We start from the raw sequence: 21,033 nt of genomic DNA, 5'->3' as shown, positions 1-21,033 counted from the left end.
TTTCCCCAGATCTTTACCAACAAAGAGGTCTTGTGTGGTTGTCCTGTCTAAATCTCCATTCCTCGCCTTGCCTCATAATTTCTTTCCCTGCTCATCTTTTCCCATCTGATCACTAGCTACCATACTCACTATTTTTATTATTTACTTTATAATGGATAGTATTTATATTATAGATATTTATGTATAAATAAATATATTTTATAATAATTATAAACCCTTATTACTTGTGATCTTACTTAGCATTTGTCTCCTGCACCAAACTGTAAGCTTGAGGACAGCAAATCGCATCTGTTTGGTTGGCCCCGGTATCTCTAGTATTTTCTTGTTGAAATGGTTGAAGGGGGACGCCTGGGTGGCTCAGTCGGTTGAGCGTCTGACTTCAGCTCAGGTCATGATCTCACGGTTTGTGAGTTCGAGCTCCGTGTCAGGCTCTGGGCCAACAGCTTGGAGCCTGGAGCCTGCTTCAAGTTCTGTGTCTCCCCCCTCTCTCTGCCCCTCCCTGCTCCTGCTCACACTCTGCTTTCTGTCTCTCTCAAAAATAAGTAAACATTAAAAAAAAATTTTTTTTAAAGAAATTGTGGAAGGAATTGTTCAACTAAGGGTGATGATTATATTACTAAGAGTTGTTCACTGATCTTTCGTTGGCCACGTCCCACCAGTTCTTCCTGGAAGCACTATCATCTTGGTTTTGCTTACGTGTCTGTGTTTTTACCATTAATTCATCTCTGCAAGTAGGGGAGATCCTAACTGGGATAGCTGTCCTCCCCATCTGTCCAACATACCGTAAACCCCGCCTCTCAGTATATGACCTTCCCTCAGTTCTGTCTTCTTGAAGAAATCTCTCTCAGAGCTTTCTTGATTTCTATTTTAGGTTTTTGTTTGTTTGTTTGTTTTTGTGGTGAGAGTACTACTCTATAAGAATTCCATTTTTGAAATCTCCTGAGACTTACTTGAGGCCCAGTGTATGTATATGGTTTATCTTGGTGAATATGCTGGGTCCACTTGAAAAAAAAAGGGGCAGTTCTGCCGTGTTGGGTGTGGTGTTCTGGAAATACCAATTTGATCAATAGTGTGGTTTAGATGTTCTTTACCCAACACTGATTTTTTTTTCTTTTCTCTGTTTATTCTATCAATTCCTGAGAGAGAGGTATTAAATCTCCAACGATAGTTGTGGATTTGTTTCTCCCTTTAGTTTTATCAGTTTTAACTTCATGGGATTTAAAACTCTGTAATTAGGTAGATACATATGTAGTATCATTATTTTGAGAGGGGGTTGGGGAGTAAGTCTGAGTGGGAGAGGCACAGAGAGGTGGGGGGAGAGAGAATCCCAAGCAGGCTTTACACTCTGTGCGGAGCCCAACATGGGGCTCGATCCCACATTGTGAGATCATGACCTGAGCCGATACCAAGAGATGCTTAACTGATTGAGCCACCCAGGTGCCCCAAAGTGTCTCTTTATCTCTTGCAATTCTTGGTCTGGAAGCCTTTGATATTACTGTAACTGTCATTCATATACTTTCTTACCCTCACTTCTTATATGTATTTTATTATATGTTTCGTTTTTTTATAGGCTACCTATTTGTGTCTTTATATTTAAGGTGCCTCTCGTTGGGCTCTATGCTGACAGCACAGAGCCTGCTTGGGATTCTCTCTTTCCCTCTCTCTCTGCCCCTCCCCTGCTTGCATACCTCCCTCTCTCTCTCAAAATAAATTAAAAAAAAAAAATTGTTTTTTTTTAAATACCAGGTTATTTCCTCTACTGACTTGCTGTTTCTCTTACTAGTTGATATAGGGCCAATGATAAGTTAGGGCGTCCTTAACTTATAAAGTCTCTGTACAGTTTTGTATCACTTCATATGTTACAACTGGCACTGAACCCTTCTCATTTTTCACTTCACATCTGACACCGCCCAAGTGTAGTCACCTTACAACAGGATGATTTCATGTATCTGCTTTCTTTTTTTGGGTCTATTATTGTCCTACTTTTTTATTTCTTACACATTAGAAATCCCACTTTCAGTCCTTATTTATCGTTTTCTGGCCAGTTGTCTTATAAGGAAATTACAAGAAACAATAATTTTTTTACTGTTTATTTTTGAGAGAGACAGAGATAGAGCGTGAACAGGGAGGGGCAGAGAGAGAGGGAGACGCAGAATCCGAGGCAGGCTCCAGGCTCCGAGCCATCAGCACAGAGCCTGACGTGGGGCTTGAACCCGTGAACCATGAGATCATGACCTGAGCTGAAGTCAGACGCTTAACGGACTAAGCCACCCTGGCGCCCCTAGGCATTTTTCATTGGATATCTAATGCCATATGGATTTTTATGAAACTTTAACCTTAATACCTGTTTTCTTTTCTTTTTTTTTTTCTTTCTGGAAGCTTTTAGCACTTTCCCCTACCCCATTGTGGAATTGGGGGGGTCTGTTTTCTTCCATTGTGTGTTGTGTTCAGTGGGCCCTTTGAACTCTCAGAGGGAGTTTTCTTGAAGTCTTTCTTTGATTTCCTCCCCTTGGTTTTACTGTTCTTTTTCTTTTTTTTTTCAGTCTTTTTTTTTTTTTTTTTTTTTTTTTTTAATTTTTAACGTTTATTTTTGAGAGACTGAGCATGAGCAGGGGAGGAGCAGAGAGAGAAGGAGACACAGAATCCGAAGCAGGCTCCAGGCTCTGAGGGCTTAGCACAGAGCCCGACACGGGGCTCAAACTCACAAACCATGAGATCATGACCTGAGCCAAAGTCCAATGCTCAACGGACTGAGCCACCAGGCGCCCCACTGTTCTTTTCCTTCTGAAATGCTTACTATCCCGATATTAGACCTCTTGGGCTGGCTCTACAGTTTTTGCCTCTTACTCTTCTTATTTCTTCTTATTTCTTTGTATTTCTTTATTTTGGAGGGATTTCTTCAACTTTATCTTCCAGTCCTTAGGTTGTATTTTTCACTGATATATTTTTAATAGTCAAAAGCTCTTTTTTTTCCCTGAATACTCCCACAACTTAAAAAAAAATAGTATTCTGTTATTGTTTTGTGGATCTTTTCCTATCTCTGAAAATACCGATGTTTGTTTTTGATAAACAAAAATTTGCTTCTGCCTAGCTTTTGTTTCGTCCAGGTCACTTTTTTTTTCTGTGTTTGTCCTTTGTCTTTTGTGTCATGCGCTCTCTCTGGGGTATGGGGATGAGTTTCTTGGTCAACTGGATTCCAGATTTGTGTATTGCCAGACTTCATGCCTTTCGCTTCGCCCCCCCCTCCCCCCCCATCATGCGTAAGCAAGCAGATACTTGATTTCCTTGGAACCTTTCATAGTTGAGTAAATAGGAGGTCTTGGGATAGGAGGGTCTCATTTGGCATGTTGTGGCTGAGTTTGTTAACTCTTGAACTTCTCTCTGTGGGGCCGAGGGAAGAGGTGCTCACCTCCATGGTACCAGGGCCTGAAGCCCTGCCCTCAGGAACAGTCTGAGGCCTCTGGGGTTTTTCCCTATCCCGGATGGACTAGGGGGCCTCCCAATACCTTGAGAACTAGATAAAGAGGCCCCCAGAATGCTTGTGCCAGCAAAGGAAAATGGATGGACCCAGAGCTTGGTGGAGACCCAAGGCTTGTGTTCATCTTCAGAGAGCCCCAAGAACCTGTGATCTGTGGAGCAGAGAAGGCAAGTCTTGAGCCCCCAAGAGCCCTGCCATCTGCCTCCTCAGATGCCTGCCTGCAGTCCATCTCTCCCAGTTGTAGAGCTGGTGACCTCCACCCAGAGTGCGCAGCCTCCCAGCCCCGGCACAGTGAAGGTCCAAGGTCTACCCCGGGTTCAGGCCCTCCCCCTGCCCTATCTGGGAATGCCAGACTATTGCTTCTCCAGAAACTAGGGAAGCTCCCGCTACACAGGCACCTCTCGTCCATGGCCAGGGTGCAGGAAGGCTTGGCAGTGGGCACTGATGGGTGTTAGTTAAGTGAAAACATGGGCAAGGAAAGACCCCAAGTTCCTTGCCTTTGGCCAAGCTGGGCCAGCAGGTGATAAAGGCCCCGCCAGAGGACTCCATCCACTGCTTCCCCCAGGCCGTCACTGCCACCAGGCATCACCGAGGCAGAAGTAGAGAACCCTAATGCTGGAGGAGCTTTCCACGTGGCTGGGTGTAGTAGTGTGTTTACGGGCCCAGAGAGGGGAAGGCACAGGACATGCACACACAGCCAGCATCATAGCATACCAGAACCAGCTCGCTGGACCGTGAGCTGCTGGAGCTCTTCTGGTTCAGTGTCCCAACAGCAGAGAGCGCAGCCTTAGGGGAGCCCTGGGCACTCTAGAGAGCAGAGATGAGGGCTCCCCACCTTCCTTTGCATCCTCCTGCCCCCCTCAAAGCTGGGCCACTGAGTTGTCTTGTAAGGGATCAGGGGTCTTCTCTGTCCACCTTCTAGCCCCTCTTGCATGATTCCCGCCAAGGCATGGGCTGGTGGTCTGCCCAGTGTAACCAGCGCTTTGGGCATGGGTCTGTGGGATTGCCCTCCCTATCCCCCGTGCTTGGCCACACCACCAGGTTCACGGGAGGCCCCCTATTTCTTTAGCTGCAGATCTGGGACACAGCTGGCCAGGAGCGATTCCGCACCATCACCCAGAGCTATTACCGCAGTGCCAACGGGGCCATCCTGGCTTACGACATCACCAAGAGGAGCACCTTTCTGTCTGTGCCTCACTGGATCGAGGACGTGAGGAAGTACGCGGGCTCCAACATTGTGCAGCTGCTGATCGGTGAGCTGAGGGGAACAGGGCCAGGGCCAGTAGGGTTTCTCGGGGCCACGGTTCTGTCTCTCCGTCTTAGTGTCTTTCTCCTTTAAAAAAAATTGTTTTTAATGTTTATTTTTGAGAGAGAGAGAAACAGAGCACGAACGGAGGAGGGGCAGAAAGAGAGGGAGACACAGAATCCAAAGCAGGCTCCAGGCTCCAAGCTGTCAGCACAGAGCCCGACACGGGGCTCGAACCCACGGACTGTGAGATCATGACCTGAGCTGAAGTTGGACGCTTAACCGACTGAGCCACCCAGGGACCCCTCATCTTTCTCCTTTTTATTTATTTATTTATTTTTCAACGTTTATTTATTTTTGGGACAGAGAGAGACAGAGCATGAACGGGGGAGGGGCAGAGAGAGAGGGAGACACAGAATCGGAAACAGGCTCCAGGCTCTGAGCCATCAGCCCAGAGCCTGATGCGGGGCTCGAACTCAAGGACCGCGAGATCATGACCTGGCTGAAGTCGGACGCTTAACCGACTGCGCCACCCAGGCGCCCCTCTTTCTCCTTTTTAAACAAAGGGCAGGTGGAGCGTAGAGAGAGGCTGAGCTTGAACGGTGATCTTGCAAATTCTGATCTTGCCAATCACTTACAAAGTCATATTCAAAACTGGAATTGGAGGGAGGGAGAAAGGAGCGAACATTTGCTTTTTACTTCCCGCATATCCCCACCATGGTCAGCCCTGGTTAAACCTTCACGTGTGTCTCTGGATTCAGTTCCCATAACCTTGGCTACTGGCTCCTCCTGGTTTGGCAGGGCTAGAGCCGAAGCTCAGAAAAGTGGAGTAACTTGTCCCAGTTCGCGCACCCTGTGAGCCTATAAATCCGAAACTGGGGTCCTGCTGGTGGTGCCTTGGTGACATGCTGTCCCCCCACACCGCAGAGCAGCGCTTCTCAAACCTTTGCGCTCCGAAGGTTTGTTAAAGCACAGATGCCAGGCGTCGTGTCTGACTCAGGAGGGCTGGGTGGGGCCCATGAATGTGCATTTCTCACAAGTTCCCAGGTGACGCAGGTGACGTCCATGTTGGCGGCCCAGAGACCCCACACTGAGAACCACTGTTGCAGAGAGAGGCTCTTACTTGCATTTTCCCTTTTCCTCCTACATAAACTCCCCAGACCTGGGCTCAAGCGCTTTGGACCATTTCTGTGGTCCCCCGGGTCCTCATTCCAAGAGTCAGGCAGATTCTTCTTCCTTTTTTTTCTTTTTTTTTTTTTTTGAGAGAGAGAGAGAGAGAGTGAGAGTGAGAGAGCACACGCACATGCACACAACTGGGGAGGGGCAGAGGGAGAGAGAGAAAATTTTTTTAAGTTTATCTACTTATTTATTTAGAGAGAATCTTAAATTTTATTTTGAGAGAGAGAGAGAGCACACCTGCACGCACAAGTGGAGGAGGGGCAGAGAGAAAGGGAGAGAGTGAGAATTGCCAGCAGGCTCCGCACTGTCAGCAAAGAGCCCGATGCGGGGTTTGAACCCACAAACCATGAGATCGTGACCTGAGCCGAAGTCAAGAGCTGGACGCTTAACCGACTGAGCCACCCAGGCGCCCCAATTTTGTTCTCGTTTTTTAGAGGCAGATTCTTCTAAGATGAGATTGTACAGATGGGGCTGCACATAGCTCCACCTGGGGAAAGGGCGGTGCTTGGTTCCCTGTCTGGCCTCGGATATGGGAGCGCTCAGTGGAGCTGGGCTCCCCCGCCAGGAATGGGGTTCTCCTTACCCGGCCTGACACTTCCCTTTTATCCAGAACATTCAAAATAAAACATTCTGGGGCTCCTGGGGGGCTCAGTCGGTTAAGCATCCAACTTTGGCTCAGGTCATGATCTCACAGTTCGAGGGTTCAAGCCCCACCTAGGGCTCTGTGCTGATGGCTCAGAGCCTGGAGCCTGCTTGGGAGTCTGTGTCTCCTTCTCTCTCTGCCCTTCCCCCACTCACATTCTGTGTCTTTGTCTCTCCAAAATGAATAATCGTTAAAAAAAATAAAAAATAAAACATTCTATCATAGAGCATTTTATACAAGTATAAAAATAGAATAGTGCACTGAACCCCACATACCCAGTACCCAGCTTCAGCAATGAGCCATTCACGGCCAGTTTCCTCTCTACCCTCATCCCTTCCCCTCCCTTGTCTTACTTTGGAACAAATCCCAACACCAAACTATTTCATTTATCAATATTCCAGCATAAATCTATAAAAGGTACAAACACTTTAATAAAAAGTACATAACAATACCATTTTCACATCCACAAAATATTGATACTTTCTTTTAAAAAAAATTTTTTTTTCAACGTTTATTTATTTTTGGGACAGAGAGAGACAGAGCATGAACGGGGGAGGGGCAGAGAGAGAGGGAGACACAGAATCGGAAACAGGCTCCAGGCTCTGAGCCATCAGCCCAGAGCCTGACGCGGGGCTCGAACTCACGGACCGCGAGATCGTGACCTGGCTAAAGTCGGACGCTTAACCGACTGCGCCACCCAGGCGCCCCGATATTTTCTTCTTCTTATTATTATTATTTAGTTTATTTATTTTTTGAGAGAGAGAGCAGGGGAGGGGCAGAGAGAGAGAGGGAGAGAGAGAGAAGCCCAAAAAGGCTTTGCACTGTCAGCCCAGAGCCCAATGCAGGATTCGAACTCACGAACCACAAGATCATGACCTGAGCCAAAATCAAGAATCAGATGCTTAATCGACTGAGCCACCTAGGCACCCCCCCCATATTGATATTTTCTTAATATAATCAAATAGCTGATGAGTGCTCAGATTTATAATTGCTAATAAATATCACATGTACTTGTTTTTCTTCTTTTTGTTGAAATCAGGATGCAGACGAGTTCCACACATTGAAATTAGTTGCTGTAGCATTTAAGGTTACCGAAGACAGTCTTGATTTTTATAGGTGGTTATCTATTTTTTTAATGTTTATTCATTTTTGAGAGACAGAGCATGAGTGGGGGAGGAGCAGAGAGAGGGGGAGACACAGAACCCGAAGCAGGCCCTGGACACTGAGCTGTCAGCACAGAGCCCGACGCGGGGCTCAAACCCATGGACTGTGAGATCATGACCTGAGCCGAAGTCGGACGCTCAACCGACTGAGCCACCCAGGGGCCCCGCGGTTATCTTTTTTTTGTGTTCTCCCTATAACCACATTACAAAAGTCAACCGCTTAGAGACTTAAAAAAAAATTCTTCTAGAAATTGGGTCAAGGAGCAGTTGACCAGATTATTTAGAACATAATGACACAGCTGACACCTTGTAGGAGCAACCAGAGGTGCACTCTCAGGTCAGGCGGTAGGCTGTGCTCTTACTATCAGCAAAGCAAAATAATCAAAGTCCCCGTCTTCCAGGCAATGAAAGAATTCCAGATGAGAACAGGAGAGCCTAAATAATAAGCATAACGAAATTGTAGCCAAGGAAACAATTGGCAGTGCGAGACTTCCTTGTTGGCGTCCCCTCGTAGGGAGCGTCTGCCAAGTGCCCGTTGCTTTCAGGTTCACTGTATCATCTGATCCCTCCTGTGCTGAAGTTGGCATCACAGATGGGGAAACCGAGACCCAGGGATGAAGTGACTTCCCCAAGGGTCACGCAGCAGGCGAAAGGGAGCTGAAGTTTCCTGCAGCTCTAAGGTTCTTTTCACCAAAGTTGAGTGCTCCGATGTGTCAGGAAGAAGCCATAAAAGACACCAGCCTCTGGCAAAGATAAAAAAGAGAAACAAAAGGAGGGACTAAGGCTGGACTAAGAGCCTTAAAATAAAAGAAGGTCTTTTTTCTTCCCCCAAAAAGATGGAGGGCCACACCAGAAGGTATTCGTTGGTGGCTGGCCGAGCGCGGTGGGCGGCTTGACATGTCTCAGCTTGGCCCCGCCGGGTGGGACAGGGCGGGCTGGCACCCGTGGGCCTCACCAAGCTGCACCTGGCCTTTCCCTACAGGGAACAAGTCGGACCTCGGCGAGCTCCGGGAGGTCCCGCTGGCCGAGGCACAGAGCCTGGCAGAGCACTATGACATCCTGTGTGCCATCGAGACGTCGGCCAAGGACTCGAGCAACGTGGAGGAGGCCTTCGTGAGGGTGGCCACGGAGCTGGTCATGCGGCACGGCGGCCCTCTGCTCAGTGAGAAGGGCACCGACCACATCCAGCTGGATAGCAAGGACGTCGGAGAGAGCTGGGGCTGCGGCTGCTGACCGGGGTGCAGGGCAGGCAGGCAGGGGCCTCCCCACCTCCTCTCTCTGGCCTGCCGGGCCCACCCCTCCAGAGCTGGCCCTCCACGGTGCCAGCGATCCTAGAGCAGCTGGATAAAGCCCTGGAATTCTCCATTCCGTGGCCCGGGTGCTTGATGGGAAAGCTACCCTCGATGAAGGAAGCAGCGGGGTACCTTCTGAGGGAGACCTGTTGGCCTGTGGGGCGCGGGGCCCCACCTGCCAGCCAGTGGCCGTCCCCTCTGTGTTCTTCACAGTCCAGGACTGGCCCAGGCCTGCCTGTGTGGATCCCAGCAGGAGAGGGGCCGGGATGTGCCTCCCTTGCTGCACGTGTACTGGGTCTGACCATTTCACACCTTGAGTCTTGCTGCAGCTGAGGCGGCAGGGGTGTGGCTGGTGCCTTGGGTTCTTTCAGGTCACTCCAGGGCCTCTGTACCGAGTGAGAGCAACCCGCCCAGCAGACTCGGTTCCTGAGCACAGCCCCAGGGAAGCCCCAGCTCCTTCCAGGCCGGGAACTTCCTTCCTTTCTTCACTGCCAGCTCGAAGCTCACAGACAGCTTGGGGCTTGGCCTGCTGCCTTAGCAAGACCTCTCAAGTTTTCTGGTTTTCCGTGTAGCTTCTTGTTTTCGTCGGCACAAGTATGGGGTCATGGCCCACAGCCCAGCAGGGACCGTCTGCTGGCCTGGGGCCCAAAGTGTGGCCACTCAGGTTGCAAAACCAGCTGATTCCTTCAGCACCGACTCTCAGAACTTGGGGGTTGGGGGAATGAGGTGGGAATGTGGACACTTAAGGGAAAAGTAAACGCTTGCATCCCTGAGGCTTCGGTCTGAGAGGGACCCTCAGGGCACTTAGTCTTAGCTGTGCAGAAGCCCTTCCTGCCACGTTCGCTTCCAGTCTAGCTTCTGGTTTCTCAAACCAAAAAGGCAATGCCCCGGCAGTCCTGGGTCCCGCTCTTTTATCCTGGGCCTTACCAGCCTCAACGTGTGCAGGGTGCTGAGGTTAGAAGGTGGGTGGGGGCTGGGATCACTGGGGCTGCACTCTGCGGGTAGCTCAGAGGGTCACAGGGATTGAGCTGGGGGAGGCGGGTGATCTCCCCGTACCACCTGGACCCCCCATGTCAGCCCAGTCTAGCCCCTTAGGCCCCCTCAGTGGAGGGCCCTGGGAAATAAACTGCTGTCAGAGCCGTGGGCAAGGTCACATCGTGGAGGTGCAGCCCAGAGCCTTGCGGGGCCCAGGCGGTGCTCCAGCCGACTTCCCTTGCCTTCCACTTCCTGCACTTTGGTCTGCACCGTCCCACCCCTTCTCGTAGGCAGGCCTGACCGCAGAGTGAGAAGCCAGACCCACGGCATTCTGTGGGCTTGGGCATGGAAGGCTTCCCTGGCTGAGACCGAGACCAGCAGGGCTGATGACTCCGTTTCAGGCAGGCATGTCTGAGCCCGGTTCTGGAAGGGAAGGATGTTGGCCTGGTTGGGCCAAGAGCTGCTGAGCAGGGTCCTGTGCTGCGGGCAGCCGGCCCACTGGTGGCCGTGGTGGGGTGGGAGCTGGGAGCAAGAAGGCCACTTGGCTTCCTTCCTCAGTGGCCTTGTCAGTGAGATGGGGGGAGCGGGGCCTGGGGCCCAGCTCCTGGCAGGGAGAGCTGGGGTCTGCCAGGCCCCTCCATTGCAGTGCCTGGGCTCTTCCTCCAAAGTAGAAAGTGCCTGTCACTGAGACACATTCAGACCATGGCCTCTAAGGGCTGATCTTGGGGCAGAGCTAAGCCATCTACCAGGGCCCAAGCTGGAAGAGCGCGATCTCATGAAGCCTGACCTTCCAGAGGCCTGCTGCTTTGGGGGGCGGTGGCGGGAACGCGGGGGATCTTGGAGCACGGGTCTGGGCCTGCACCCCCATCGTTGACTTGCAGCCACAGTTCCAGCTGAGCATAGGTGCGGGCCCCTGCCGTTGTTACCTGCTGCCCCTCCTCTGCCTCAGGGCTGGGATGGCTTTGGCGAGGTGGGGAGACCTTTCATTTCCTCTCCATGAGCCATCTCCCTCCTCCTCCAGACCCCTGGGATGGAGACCTGAAACTTTGCAATGGCCTGGCTGAGAGGGGGCAGGGAGCAGCTGGCCCAGCCTGGACCAGGGAGGTTTCCTCACTGGCAGCCTCTTGGCTCACCCAGCAACACCCCCCCAGCACGATTCTCTTCTCCCTTCAGAGTCCCAAGGTGTCTGAAACGTGGGCCGATTGGTCTCTGGCCATCCCTCTTCAGGCACCACAGCCAATAGGGTCTAGCCGGGACCCTCCCTCTCCCCTCCCCACCACAGTGCTGGGATCCCACCTCCATACTTCCCCCCCCACCCCCACCCCGGCCCCTGCTCTGGATGGGCCCCAGGATCCCCTGGACATCTCATGGACCTCTTTGGCCCCTGGGCCTCTAGCCTGTGCAGCCCAAGCTGCCCTCGTGCTGCAGTCAGAGTGGCATTTGTAGAAGGTCACAACTGATGCTGCTGCCCCCTCCCCATTCCAGGGTGCCTGGGGCCCTTGGGATATGGCCCATACTCAATCTAGGTGTCCAAGGCCTCCACAGCTGTGCCCTGGCTTCTCCCAGCACCTTGTCCCCCAGGAGCACCCTTTATGCAGGCCGCGCCCTTCCTGCCCTCCCCCACCCCCACTTACCCAGCCTTTTTATCCGTGTCATTCAGAGTCCCACAAATGACCCAGCTGGACACCTCTGAGCACCGGCCCCACCCCAAGCTAGTCCTTTGCCCATAGTACCCTCTGGCGAGATTGAGTTCCTTCTCCCCCTCTTCCTGGGCAGAAGCCATTTCCTGCAGCCTCGAACAGAGACCATTTCCGGGTTTCAGTCACAGGCACGAATGCTAGTGCTCAGGGCCCCACGCTGGTGGGCTGCCTGTAGTGAGGCATCAGGCGGGAGCCTCACTACCTCCTGGGCCTCAGTCTTCTGTCACGTGGGGACCCGGATTTGGGTAAGAGAAAACGGGGAAGTTGTGTGAGACAGAACACAACCCACCTTTGTTTCCTCCTGCAACAGCCCAGGCCTTCTGGGGCTGAAGGGAAACAGCTTTATCTCTCCCTCTGTTTATAAATTACCCAGTAGCAGGAGCCGGTGAGGTCAGAGGCCAGGGTTTAGGAGAGGAGGCAGGGATCAGAGGGCCAGGAAGTGTTCTGGCCCGCTACCAGGTCCCCGGGGACAGGGCGGTCTGTGGCCTGGGTGGGGCTAATGGGACGTGGGCTGAAGAAGGAGAAGGCTGGTGTTTTCTATTCCCGGGAGGAGGAGCGGGGCCGCCCAGAGGGTCCCTGTCCTTCCAGAAAAGGGCTTTAAGGACACAGACCCCGGCAGGCAGCCATGGAGCTAGAGGAAGCTCCTAATTCATATTGAATTCAGTTACTCTTCCCCAGGAGGGCTGCCACGGGTGGGGGCCTCAAGGACCTTCTGAGCCCTGCTGGACTGGACTGTTGGGCTGCAGGGAGGGCCTCAGCATTGCAATAAGGCAATGCCATTTTGCATTTGGGAATTTTTCATGTTACCTATTTATGATACATAAATCTTTATAGCAAATCTATTTTTTAAAACATGGGAAAGTTGCCTTTATGGAAACTTAGCAGAGCCAGAGTCTACACATTCCTAAACCATTAAACATTTCTGCAAAGAGTCCATGGCGCCCAAGACTGCTTCTCTCACCTTTGAGCCCAGAGCTGGCCCAGGTGGCCACATCTCTACAGATGGTCCCACCTGCCCAGCTGGTTTCCCCGACTAGTCTCCAGGCCCAGAGTGGACGGTGGGTCTGCACTTCTCACCGCCCATCTGTTGCCCGGAGCCCTGTTAAGACTTCTCTGCCCCAGGCCAATGTGGGATCCTTTGGCAGAGGAGCAGTCAGTGTCCAAGGGGCAGGAAAGAGCTTGGGTTGGGTCCTCACTCGGCCCGGGAGACCATGGGCAAGTCACTGAAGGACTTCAGCTGGATTTGAGTTGCGGGGCGGGGGGGGGGGGGGGGGCAGGTTGAGGAGTACGGTTGGGCGATGCCCGGGGAAACCAGGCCTCTCCCACACCTACAACCCTGTGGGGGAGGTGTTACCATCCCCGTGCTTTGCAGATAAGCCAGTGGACTCAGTGGTTGGGAGTGTCTTGCCCGAGCCTTGCAGCCGTAACAAGTTAGACCTTGTATTCCAAGTCAGGAGAGGCCCTACAAGGGCCAGGACTGGTCTTGCTCACTGCTACTATGTTCCCAGGGCAGAGAATGGTTCTGGGCGCATAGTAGGTGCTCAGAAAACTGCCGAGTGCCTGAATGGGGCCCCTGCCACCAGGAACCATAGCCCACTGAGACCATCTGGGATCTGTCCCCGGTCATTCTCAGAAGGGGGCCTATGCTGACACAGGGGCCAGATGACGATAGCGTGACTGTGCACGGTGGCCAGGTAGTAACTGTACCCGGTCTGGCAACCCGGCTCTGAGACACCCTGACAACATGGGGGTCAGACCAACCTCCATTCCAATCCCAGGTCTGCTATGACTAGTGTGACCTTAGGCAAGTCATTTCTCCACGCAGCCTCAGCTTTCTCAGACGTGGGACATGAATTCCTGTCCTGCCTGCATCCTGGGAAGCCACCAGGACATCCCAGCTGGGAGGGACTTTGGAAACTGAAGGACAGGAACAGCGACACCTGTTTCTGACTCTGTCCCAGAGGTTCGAAACCTGTGAATTCCACGGACTGAATGACGGAGGCGGGCCTGGAGCCCTGGGCGTTCCAGAGGGGCCACACCGCAGTCTCTTCTGTGACCTTTTCCAGGGAGAGATACCTGTTGTTTGAATTTCCTGGTGTCCTTGAATGCAGGGCGGCCCCAAGCCTGCATGTGGCCCTTGGAAGAAAAACCCCTAACTGGGTGGTCTGAGCCGGGCCACCACGTGGCCCCCAGAGGCTGTGCTGAGGGCCCTCTCTTCCCTCTGCCCGCACCATGGGACTGCCAGACCCTGGGACAACATCCTGGGCTTGGAAACGGAGAGTGAGGCCAGGGGCCTAGAGGGACTCACTCAAAGTCCCCAGTAAGTTGGCTCCTGAGCCCCTGTCCCAGACCAGGCTGGGGCTGGGTCCTAGGTCCCAGAGCAGAGTCTGGTCCCGGCCGCCCCCCGCCCCGGGGGCCCCCAAAGCCCCAACCCCGACCACACATTCAGCCAGGGGCTCAGCTGAGGAGGGACCGCGCCACCCTTCCTTTGGGGAAGCCAGGACGCAGGGTGCCCTCACCCAAGTCACATCCCCTCTCCTTGTCCTCTGTCCCTTTCCCCACACAGCCTCTCCCCACCCCAGCCAGTCTCTGCCCAGCCTCTGCCTGGCCTGGCTCCTGCCTCCCGTCTCCACACCCCGCTCCACACACCTTCCTAAATCAGGCCACGCACTGACTGACCGGGTCGCCCCCTTGCTTGGTCCTGACACTCACTCCCAGCTACTCCTAGGAGCCCTCCGGAGCGTGGGGAACCCCCTCCCACACACACAGCCTCAGAGACGGCTGTCCCCCGTCGCTGCCGTCGGTTCCCCTCCCCGAGAAAGAAAAGACCCAGCCCGGATGGCAGGCTGGGCTCCCACTCCAGCCTCCTGGACATCCGTGGTGTGCCTTCACGTGGGCCAGCCCGGGGGTGTGGTGAGGACGGCTCTGCCCGCCCACCTCGGCCCTGGACGGAGCCCGGACCGTCCCAGCCCTCCCCGACGTGGGCTGTGTGCTTCGGGACTCTGTCCCCTGCAGCGATTCTGAGCCTCGCATCCTGCTGCAGCCATCGCCTCAGTACGGTTCCCGGGGAGCCAGCCGCAGACGTGGGGGTTGCCGGTTCAAAGCTGCTTCCTCACCAGCACAGTGATGACGGTGTCCACCAGGGAGCTAGAGGCCCCGTGTGCAGGGTTGAGGGGACATCAGGAGGTGCAGACCCGGCGAAGGAGGCCAGGAGACAGAAAGGGTGGTCAGGGGGCTGGTGAGTTAGCTCCCGGCCAACATGCTCCAACCTTCTGCCCAACGAGTGGTCCACGGGCCGCCAGCCCGGCGTCATCTGGGAGCCGGTTAGAAACATGGGATCTCAGCGTCCACAGCAGAGCTCCTGAGTCAGAACCTAGATTGCAGTAAGTTCCCCAAGGGATCTGCATGCAAGTTACAGTTTGAGGAACACTGGTCTGCACAGCCTGCCCACCCCACTCATGTGGCCCCTGGGCAGGTCTTCGTGCCTCAGAAGTTTTTAGTTTCTTCCTAAAAAAGAAGAGCCGAAGCTTCTTGCCCATTTACCCCTGAAGAGTGTTTTCCGTCCTCTGCACGGAGGCAAAGGACATCAGAGGCAAAGGGCTGGTGGCAGGCTCTGATTCTGATGGCCAGATCACCTAACACCCGACACTCTTCCATCATACTCCAACCCCCTCTGGCAACATTTGAGCTCGTGCCTGATGTGGGTTCTGGGTCTTGTGACCCCTTTAAGCTGTAGACCTTCCAGTCGGAAAACACACGGATTCACAAGAGAATTCACATAGAATTTGAGGCCTTGCCTCAAATGCACATCCAGTGAACAGCAGAGATGAGATGTGAGGCCTGGATGGGGTGCCTTGACCCCCCTGAAATCCTGGGGGGACCCCTTGGGTTTCGTCGGGTGGGACTGTGGCTGCAGTGACAGTGCCGTGTACTCAGGTTTAGATTCAACGAAAGGGACTCAATTCTAAGTGGACAGGTCTGAAAAGGACGGAAAAGTTACAGGGATCTATCTCAAGGAACACATCTTTTTCTTTTTTAAGTTTACTTATTTATTTTGAGAGCGAGAGAGAGTTTGTGCGCATGTAAGCAGGGGAGGGGCAGAGAGAGAGAATCCCAAGAAGGCTCCGTGCTGTCGGCACAGAACCCAATGTGGGGCTCGATCTCATGAACCATGAGATCATGACCTGAGCCAAAATCAAGAGTCAGATGCTTAACTGAGCCACCTGGGCGCCCCTCAAGGAATGATTCTTAAAAACAATAAAACCTCTACGCACAGGAATATCCATGATAGCCTTATTCCCATACGAGGGGGATCCAGGAGGTAGCCATCCCTCGCTGCAGAGTATTTTAGACAGTATGTTGGAACGCTGGAAATGTAGGACCATCTCTCAGTGAAGGGCTGGGGAGCTTGAGTCTTCCTTCTGCCTTTCTACACTCTCCAGTCTTACATAATCAATATGTACTATCTTTGTAATAGAAAAGCATAATATATATACTTCAGAAGAGTCAGGAAAACGATGTAACGTTAAAAAATATGATGCAATAGTCAGCAAACGATTCAGAGTACCCAAGTAAAGAAGTGTTCCGACTGATGTAAACAAGAAAGTCTGGACATGAAAATGTTAACATCGATTGTGTTAAAATAGAGCTATGAAGAACTTCCTCCTTCTTTTCTTTCTTTTATAAATCTTTAAAAATGGAACTATCTAGAGGCGCCTGGGTGGCGCAGTCGGTTAAGCGTCCGACTTCAGCCAGGTCACGATCTCGAGGTCCGTGAGTTTGAGCCCCGCGTCAGGCTCTGGGCTGATGGCTCGGAGCCTGGAGCCTGTTTCCGATTCTGTGTCTCCCTCTCTCTCTGCCCCTCCCCCGTTCATGCTCTGTTCTCTCTGTCCCAAAAATAAATAAAAAAACGTTGAAAAAAAATTAAAAAAAAATGGAACTATCTTTTATATATATATATATATATATATACATATATATATATATAAAATCTATTTTATATGTATCCTATTGATACATATTACATAAGTGTGTGTAACTATATACCTATATCTAGCTATAGACACAGGTACATACGGGTACATGCTCATATGGGAAATAAGTAATAAATCTGATGAGAGGGGTGCCTGGGTGGCTCAGTCGGTTGAGCGTCCGACTTCAGCTCAGGTCATGATCTCCGGGTTCGTGGGTTTGAGCCCCACGTCAGGCTCTGTGCTGACAGCTCAGAGCCTGGAGCCTGCTTTGGATTCTGTGTCTCCCTCTCTCTCTGCCCCTCCCCTGCTCACACTCCATCTCTCTTTCTCCCTCTCAAAAGTAAAGAAACATTAAATTTTTTTTTAAATTCTTTTGTTTCATTTCTGAATAAGAGTCACATCACAATTGCAACAGGGGAGCATGGAGCCTCCTGGGGGTTCAGTGGGGCGACGCCACGGCCCCTCCTCGGTGGTCCCAGTGCAGGCCATGGGGGGAGCCTCCTGTCACCTGCTGAGGCAGTGGCGACTCCTCTGTCCACTGTCCATCTTACAGAAGCTTGTGGGCATCACTTTCCTACTGTTGTCTCCTCTATTAACCCATCCTTGGAAACTTACCCCTTTTTTTTTTACATTTTTTTTTCAATATATGAAATTTATTGTCAAATTGGTTTCCATACAACACCCAGTGCTCATCCCAAACGGTGCCCTCCTCAATACCCATCACCCACCCACCCCTCCCTCCCACTCCCCATCAACCCTCAATTTGTTCTCAGTTTTTAAGAGTCTCTTATGCTTTGGCTCTCTCCCACTCTAACCTCTTTTTTTTTTTCCTTCCCCTCCCCCATGGGTTTATGTTAAGTTTCTCAGGATCCACATTAGAGTGAAACCATATGGTATCTGTCTTTCTCTGTATGGCTTATTTCACTTAGCATCACACTCTCCAGTTCCATCCACGTTGCTACAAAGGGCCATATTTCATTCTTTCTCCTTGCCACGTAGTACTCCATTGTGTATATAAACCACAATTTCTTTATCCATTCATCAGTTGATGGGCATTTAGGCTCTTTCCATAATTTGGCTGTTGTTGAGAGTGCTGCTATAAACATTGGGGTACAAGTGCCCCTATGCATCAATACTCCTGTATCCCTTGAACTTACCCTTTTTTTTACAATCATCTAGTAACTTCCGTGGGGCTTGAGGCAGGGAGAGCTGTCTGTCCCATGTGGTCAGCGTGCTCAGCGTAAGCAGTCTGGGGAAAGTTCTGTCCGCCTCACCCACGCCCCTCCAAGCTGCCGCTCTGGCTTTGTCTGACTTTCTGCTTAAACCTCTCACGAGGATTGATAAGGAGGTTCCGGTGACGCCTGTCTCATCCCTTATTTGTCAAGTTCTATAGCAAAAATTTTGATTGGGATGACATTGAATTTAGAGACTAATCTGGGAGGACTGAGTGTTGTGGTTCTTGAACGGGTACCTCTTTCCATTTCCAGACCATGTGTCCTCAGAGACAGTTCGCTGTACTTGTTTTGTGTTTAATTTTTTAAAATGTTTATTTACTTTTTGAGAGAGAGAGAGAGAGACAGAGTGTGAGCAGGGGAGGGCCAGAGAGGGAGGGAGACGCAGCATGTGAAGCAGGCTCCAGGCCCTGAGCCGTCAGCGCAGAGCCAGACGTGGGGCTCGAACGCACAGCTGTGAGATCATGACCTGAGCCGAAGACAGCTGCTTAACTGACTGAGCCACCCGGGCGCCCCAGTACTTGTTTTTTTTTTTTTTTAAACCAAATTTTAATACCCCACCAAAACTCTAGACCTGTGTTTCACAAATGGGCTTTTGGAAGAGTCTTGAAGCCTGTCAGTAGCCCACAAAAGGCAGGGATGGGGAAGGAGGGAAGGACGCCAGTTAGGCCCCCGTCCAACCAGATGGAGACACTTTATTTCATAGACCAGGTACTGCCTAGGGGTTCGTTGGTAGAAAGGTCTTACTGCTAAAAGGTTTGAAAACCATCACTCTAGACTTCTTTTTAAAAAAAATTTTTTTTAATGTTTTTATTTATTTTTGAGACAGAGAGAGACAGAGCATGAGCAGGGAAGGGGCAGAGAGAGAGGGAGACACAGAATCTGAAGCAGGCTCCAGGCTCTGAGCTGTCAACACAGAGCCTGATGCGGGGCTCGAACTCACGGACCGCGAGATCATGACCTGAGCCGAAGTCGTCTGCTCAACCGTCTGAGCCACCCAGGCGCCCCTCTAGACTTCTTTTAAAAAGTTGTGATAGCACATGCATAGCATAAAATTTACCATCTTAAGCTTTTTTAAGTGTCTAGTTCCGGAGTGTTAAGTATATTCATGTGGGTGTGCGACCATTGCCACCATCCACCTCCGGAGCTTCTTTGTCTCAGTTCTTGCAAAACAAAACTCTACATGCCTTCAACAGCTCCCCAAACTCCCCACCCCTGAGTCTCCACTGTCGACTTTTTAAAGGCTTCAGTTACAGAATACAATTATCCGTGTTTGTTGAAAGATACTGCATAAATATACAAAGACTTTCTGTATGGTAATTCAAACTTTCTGAACTCAGAGGAAGGAACAGTCATTCAACTTGCGATGCAGGTGTGCGGAGTTCTTTTAGACTCTGAAATGTCAAATGCATGTATTCATGCTTTTGTTTTCACTAACAAGTCAGCACCCTGAAGCATCAGATAAAGAACCCAGCAGGTTGGATGAACCTCAGAGCCCGACCTCTCTTTTCATGATATCGTTGTAAACCTCATATTTGTTTTCTACTTAATAGGGGTACACAGATCTAAAAGAAAGGAATAGGACTAAATCTATGTCCCTCTAACAGTCTGAACACAAACAGGACAGGATCAATAGGGCTGATCTGGGGCTCCATCTGGCTCCTTCTGTATTGTTGCCCTGACAACCCCGAGGTTTTTTTGTTTTGTTTTGTGTGTGTGTGTGTGTGTGTGTGTGTGTGTGTGTGTGTGTGTGTTTATTAAGAAAGTAATATAGTTTTGGGGCACCTGGGTGGCTCAGTTGGTTAAGCGTCTGACTTCAGCTCAGGTCATGATCTCACAGTTCGTGGGTTCAAGCCGCGTGTTGGGCTCTGTGTTGACAGCTCAGAGCCTGGAACCTGCTTTGGATTCTGTGTCTCCCCCTGTCTCCTCCTCCTCCCCTGCTCACACTCTGTCTCTCTCTCTCAAAAATAAATAAACACACACACGAAAAAAGAAAGAAAATATTACAGTTTTGCTTTCCTCTCTGAATTTAACCCACTTGGTTAGAGATCTATCTACAGAAACAAAACTTTCCCAAGATTTTAAGACATACTGCCTGTAGTGATTTAAAATGAGGATTCTGGCCCCAGAGCCATTTAGAAAGCTGACATTCAGAGGCCAGGGGTGTCTGTCAAGTCAGATGCTGTTCTTAGAAGATTCCTCAGGCCCCGGACTCAGCTTCCCCCTTTGGAGCGGAGCCCGGGAAGAGCAGAGCCTTTGCCTTCTACCTTCTCTCTGCCATCTCAGCTATACGCACAGGGGCTGGCTCAGGCCGCTTTCAAGAAATGGAGTGCATCCTTTGCCTGACAAGGAATTCACTCTCATCAGGTTTGATGTGTCAACCCCAGGGGCTGGAGATGGTGATGGTGAGGGTCCTGGCTGGGCCATGGAGTCTTAGGAGACTCTGTGCACACATGCACTTACAGGAGGTGTGGTTAAGTGTGTATCCAAAACACATGAGATGGGCACTGTGTTAGGGGCTGGGTCTGGCTGTGGCTCAGGGCCAAGACTCGGCGTGTGCCCCCGAGACTGCCCAGGCTTCACAGATTCCCTCTCTACAGTGTGCCTGCCTTCTGATCAAGTGCCATTACCTTTGCGTAGACCGGGTGGGGCCGGCAGTGGGCAGATGCCCGCCTGCTGCTGCGGTTGGGCACACAGAGGGAGCAGTTCCAGGCCTCCCTTGTGGTTAGGGCGGGGCCGGTGGCTGGTTCCAGACAACAGCTGCTTGCAAAGGCCCTCCCTACCACTTCCAGGCCCGGCCACGAACATCCACGCTTTCCTCTTTGGTCTCTCCGCTCACCCACTGGCCAGAGGATTGCAGAGGACCAGCAGAGGGCTCTGAGCAGGCCCTAGAAGCCGGGCGAAGCAGGAGCCTGGAGCGGGGGCAGAAGGCAGAGGTGGCAAGGGGGTCAGCAGCTGGTGAAAGTCACCTTAGCAAATTCTCCACGTGCCGCTTGATTTTGAAAACGCTCATGAGGGAGATGGTCATGAGGATGACGTCAGGGTGACCATGATGGGGCCAAAGTCCCTGGTTGTTTGGTGCTAGAGGTGACAGAAGCAGTAGGGGGCTGGCGGGGCAGGGGGTGGGCGGTGTCGCCTGATGTCTGTGACTG

General features: G+C 51.7%; 1 protein-coding gene across 2 annotated transcripts in view; it reads left to right on the top strand.

Moving 5' to 3' along the window:
- RAB43 (RAB43, member RAS oncogene family) overlaps window positions 1-12,610 on the top strand; it is a 33,977-nt gene extending 21,367 nt beyond the window's left edge. The window contains exons 1-3 of one of the 2 annotated variants that reach the window (XM_045052018.1): window positions 3,331-3,645; window positions 4,548-4,731; window positions 8,692-12,610. In XM_045052018.1, the coding sequence (XP_044907953.1) occupies window positions 3,562-3,645; window positions 4,548-4,731; window positions 8,692-8,942 (519 nt within the window). In that variant the 5' untranslated portion in view covers window positions 3,331-3,561 and the 3' untranslated portion in view covers window positions 8,943-12,610. Of the gene's footprint in view, window positions 1-3,330; window positions 3,646-4,547; window positions 4,732-8,691 lie in introns of those variants that run through there. The other variant, XM_011280237.4, reaches the window with a different exon arrangement.
- The last annotated feature ends 8,423 nt before the right edge of the window (window positions 12,611-21,033 follow it).

Source organism: Felis catus, chromosome A2 (assembly GCF_018350175.1).
Source record: "Felis catus isolate Fca126 chromosome A2, F.catus_Fca126_mat1.0, whole genome shotgun sequence".
Taxonomy (NCBI): Eukaryota; Metazoa; Chordata; class Mammalia; order Carnivora; family Felidae; genus Felis; species Felis catus.
The sequence above is the reverse complement of the archived record's forward strand: the minus strand, read 5'-3'. Positions and strand labels throughout refer to the sequence as shown.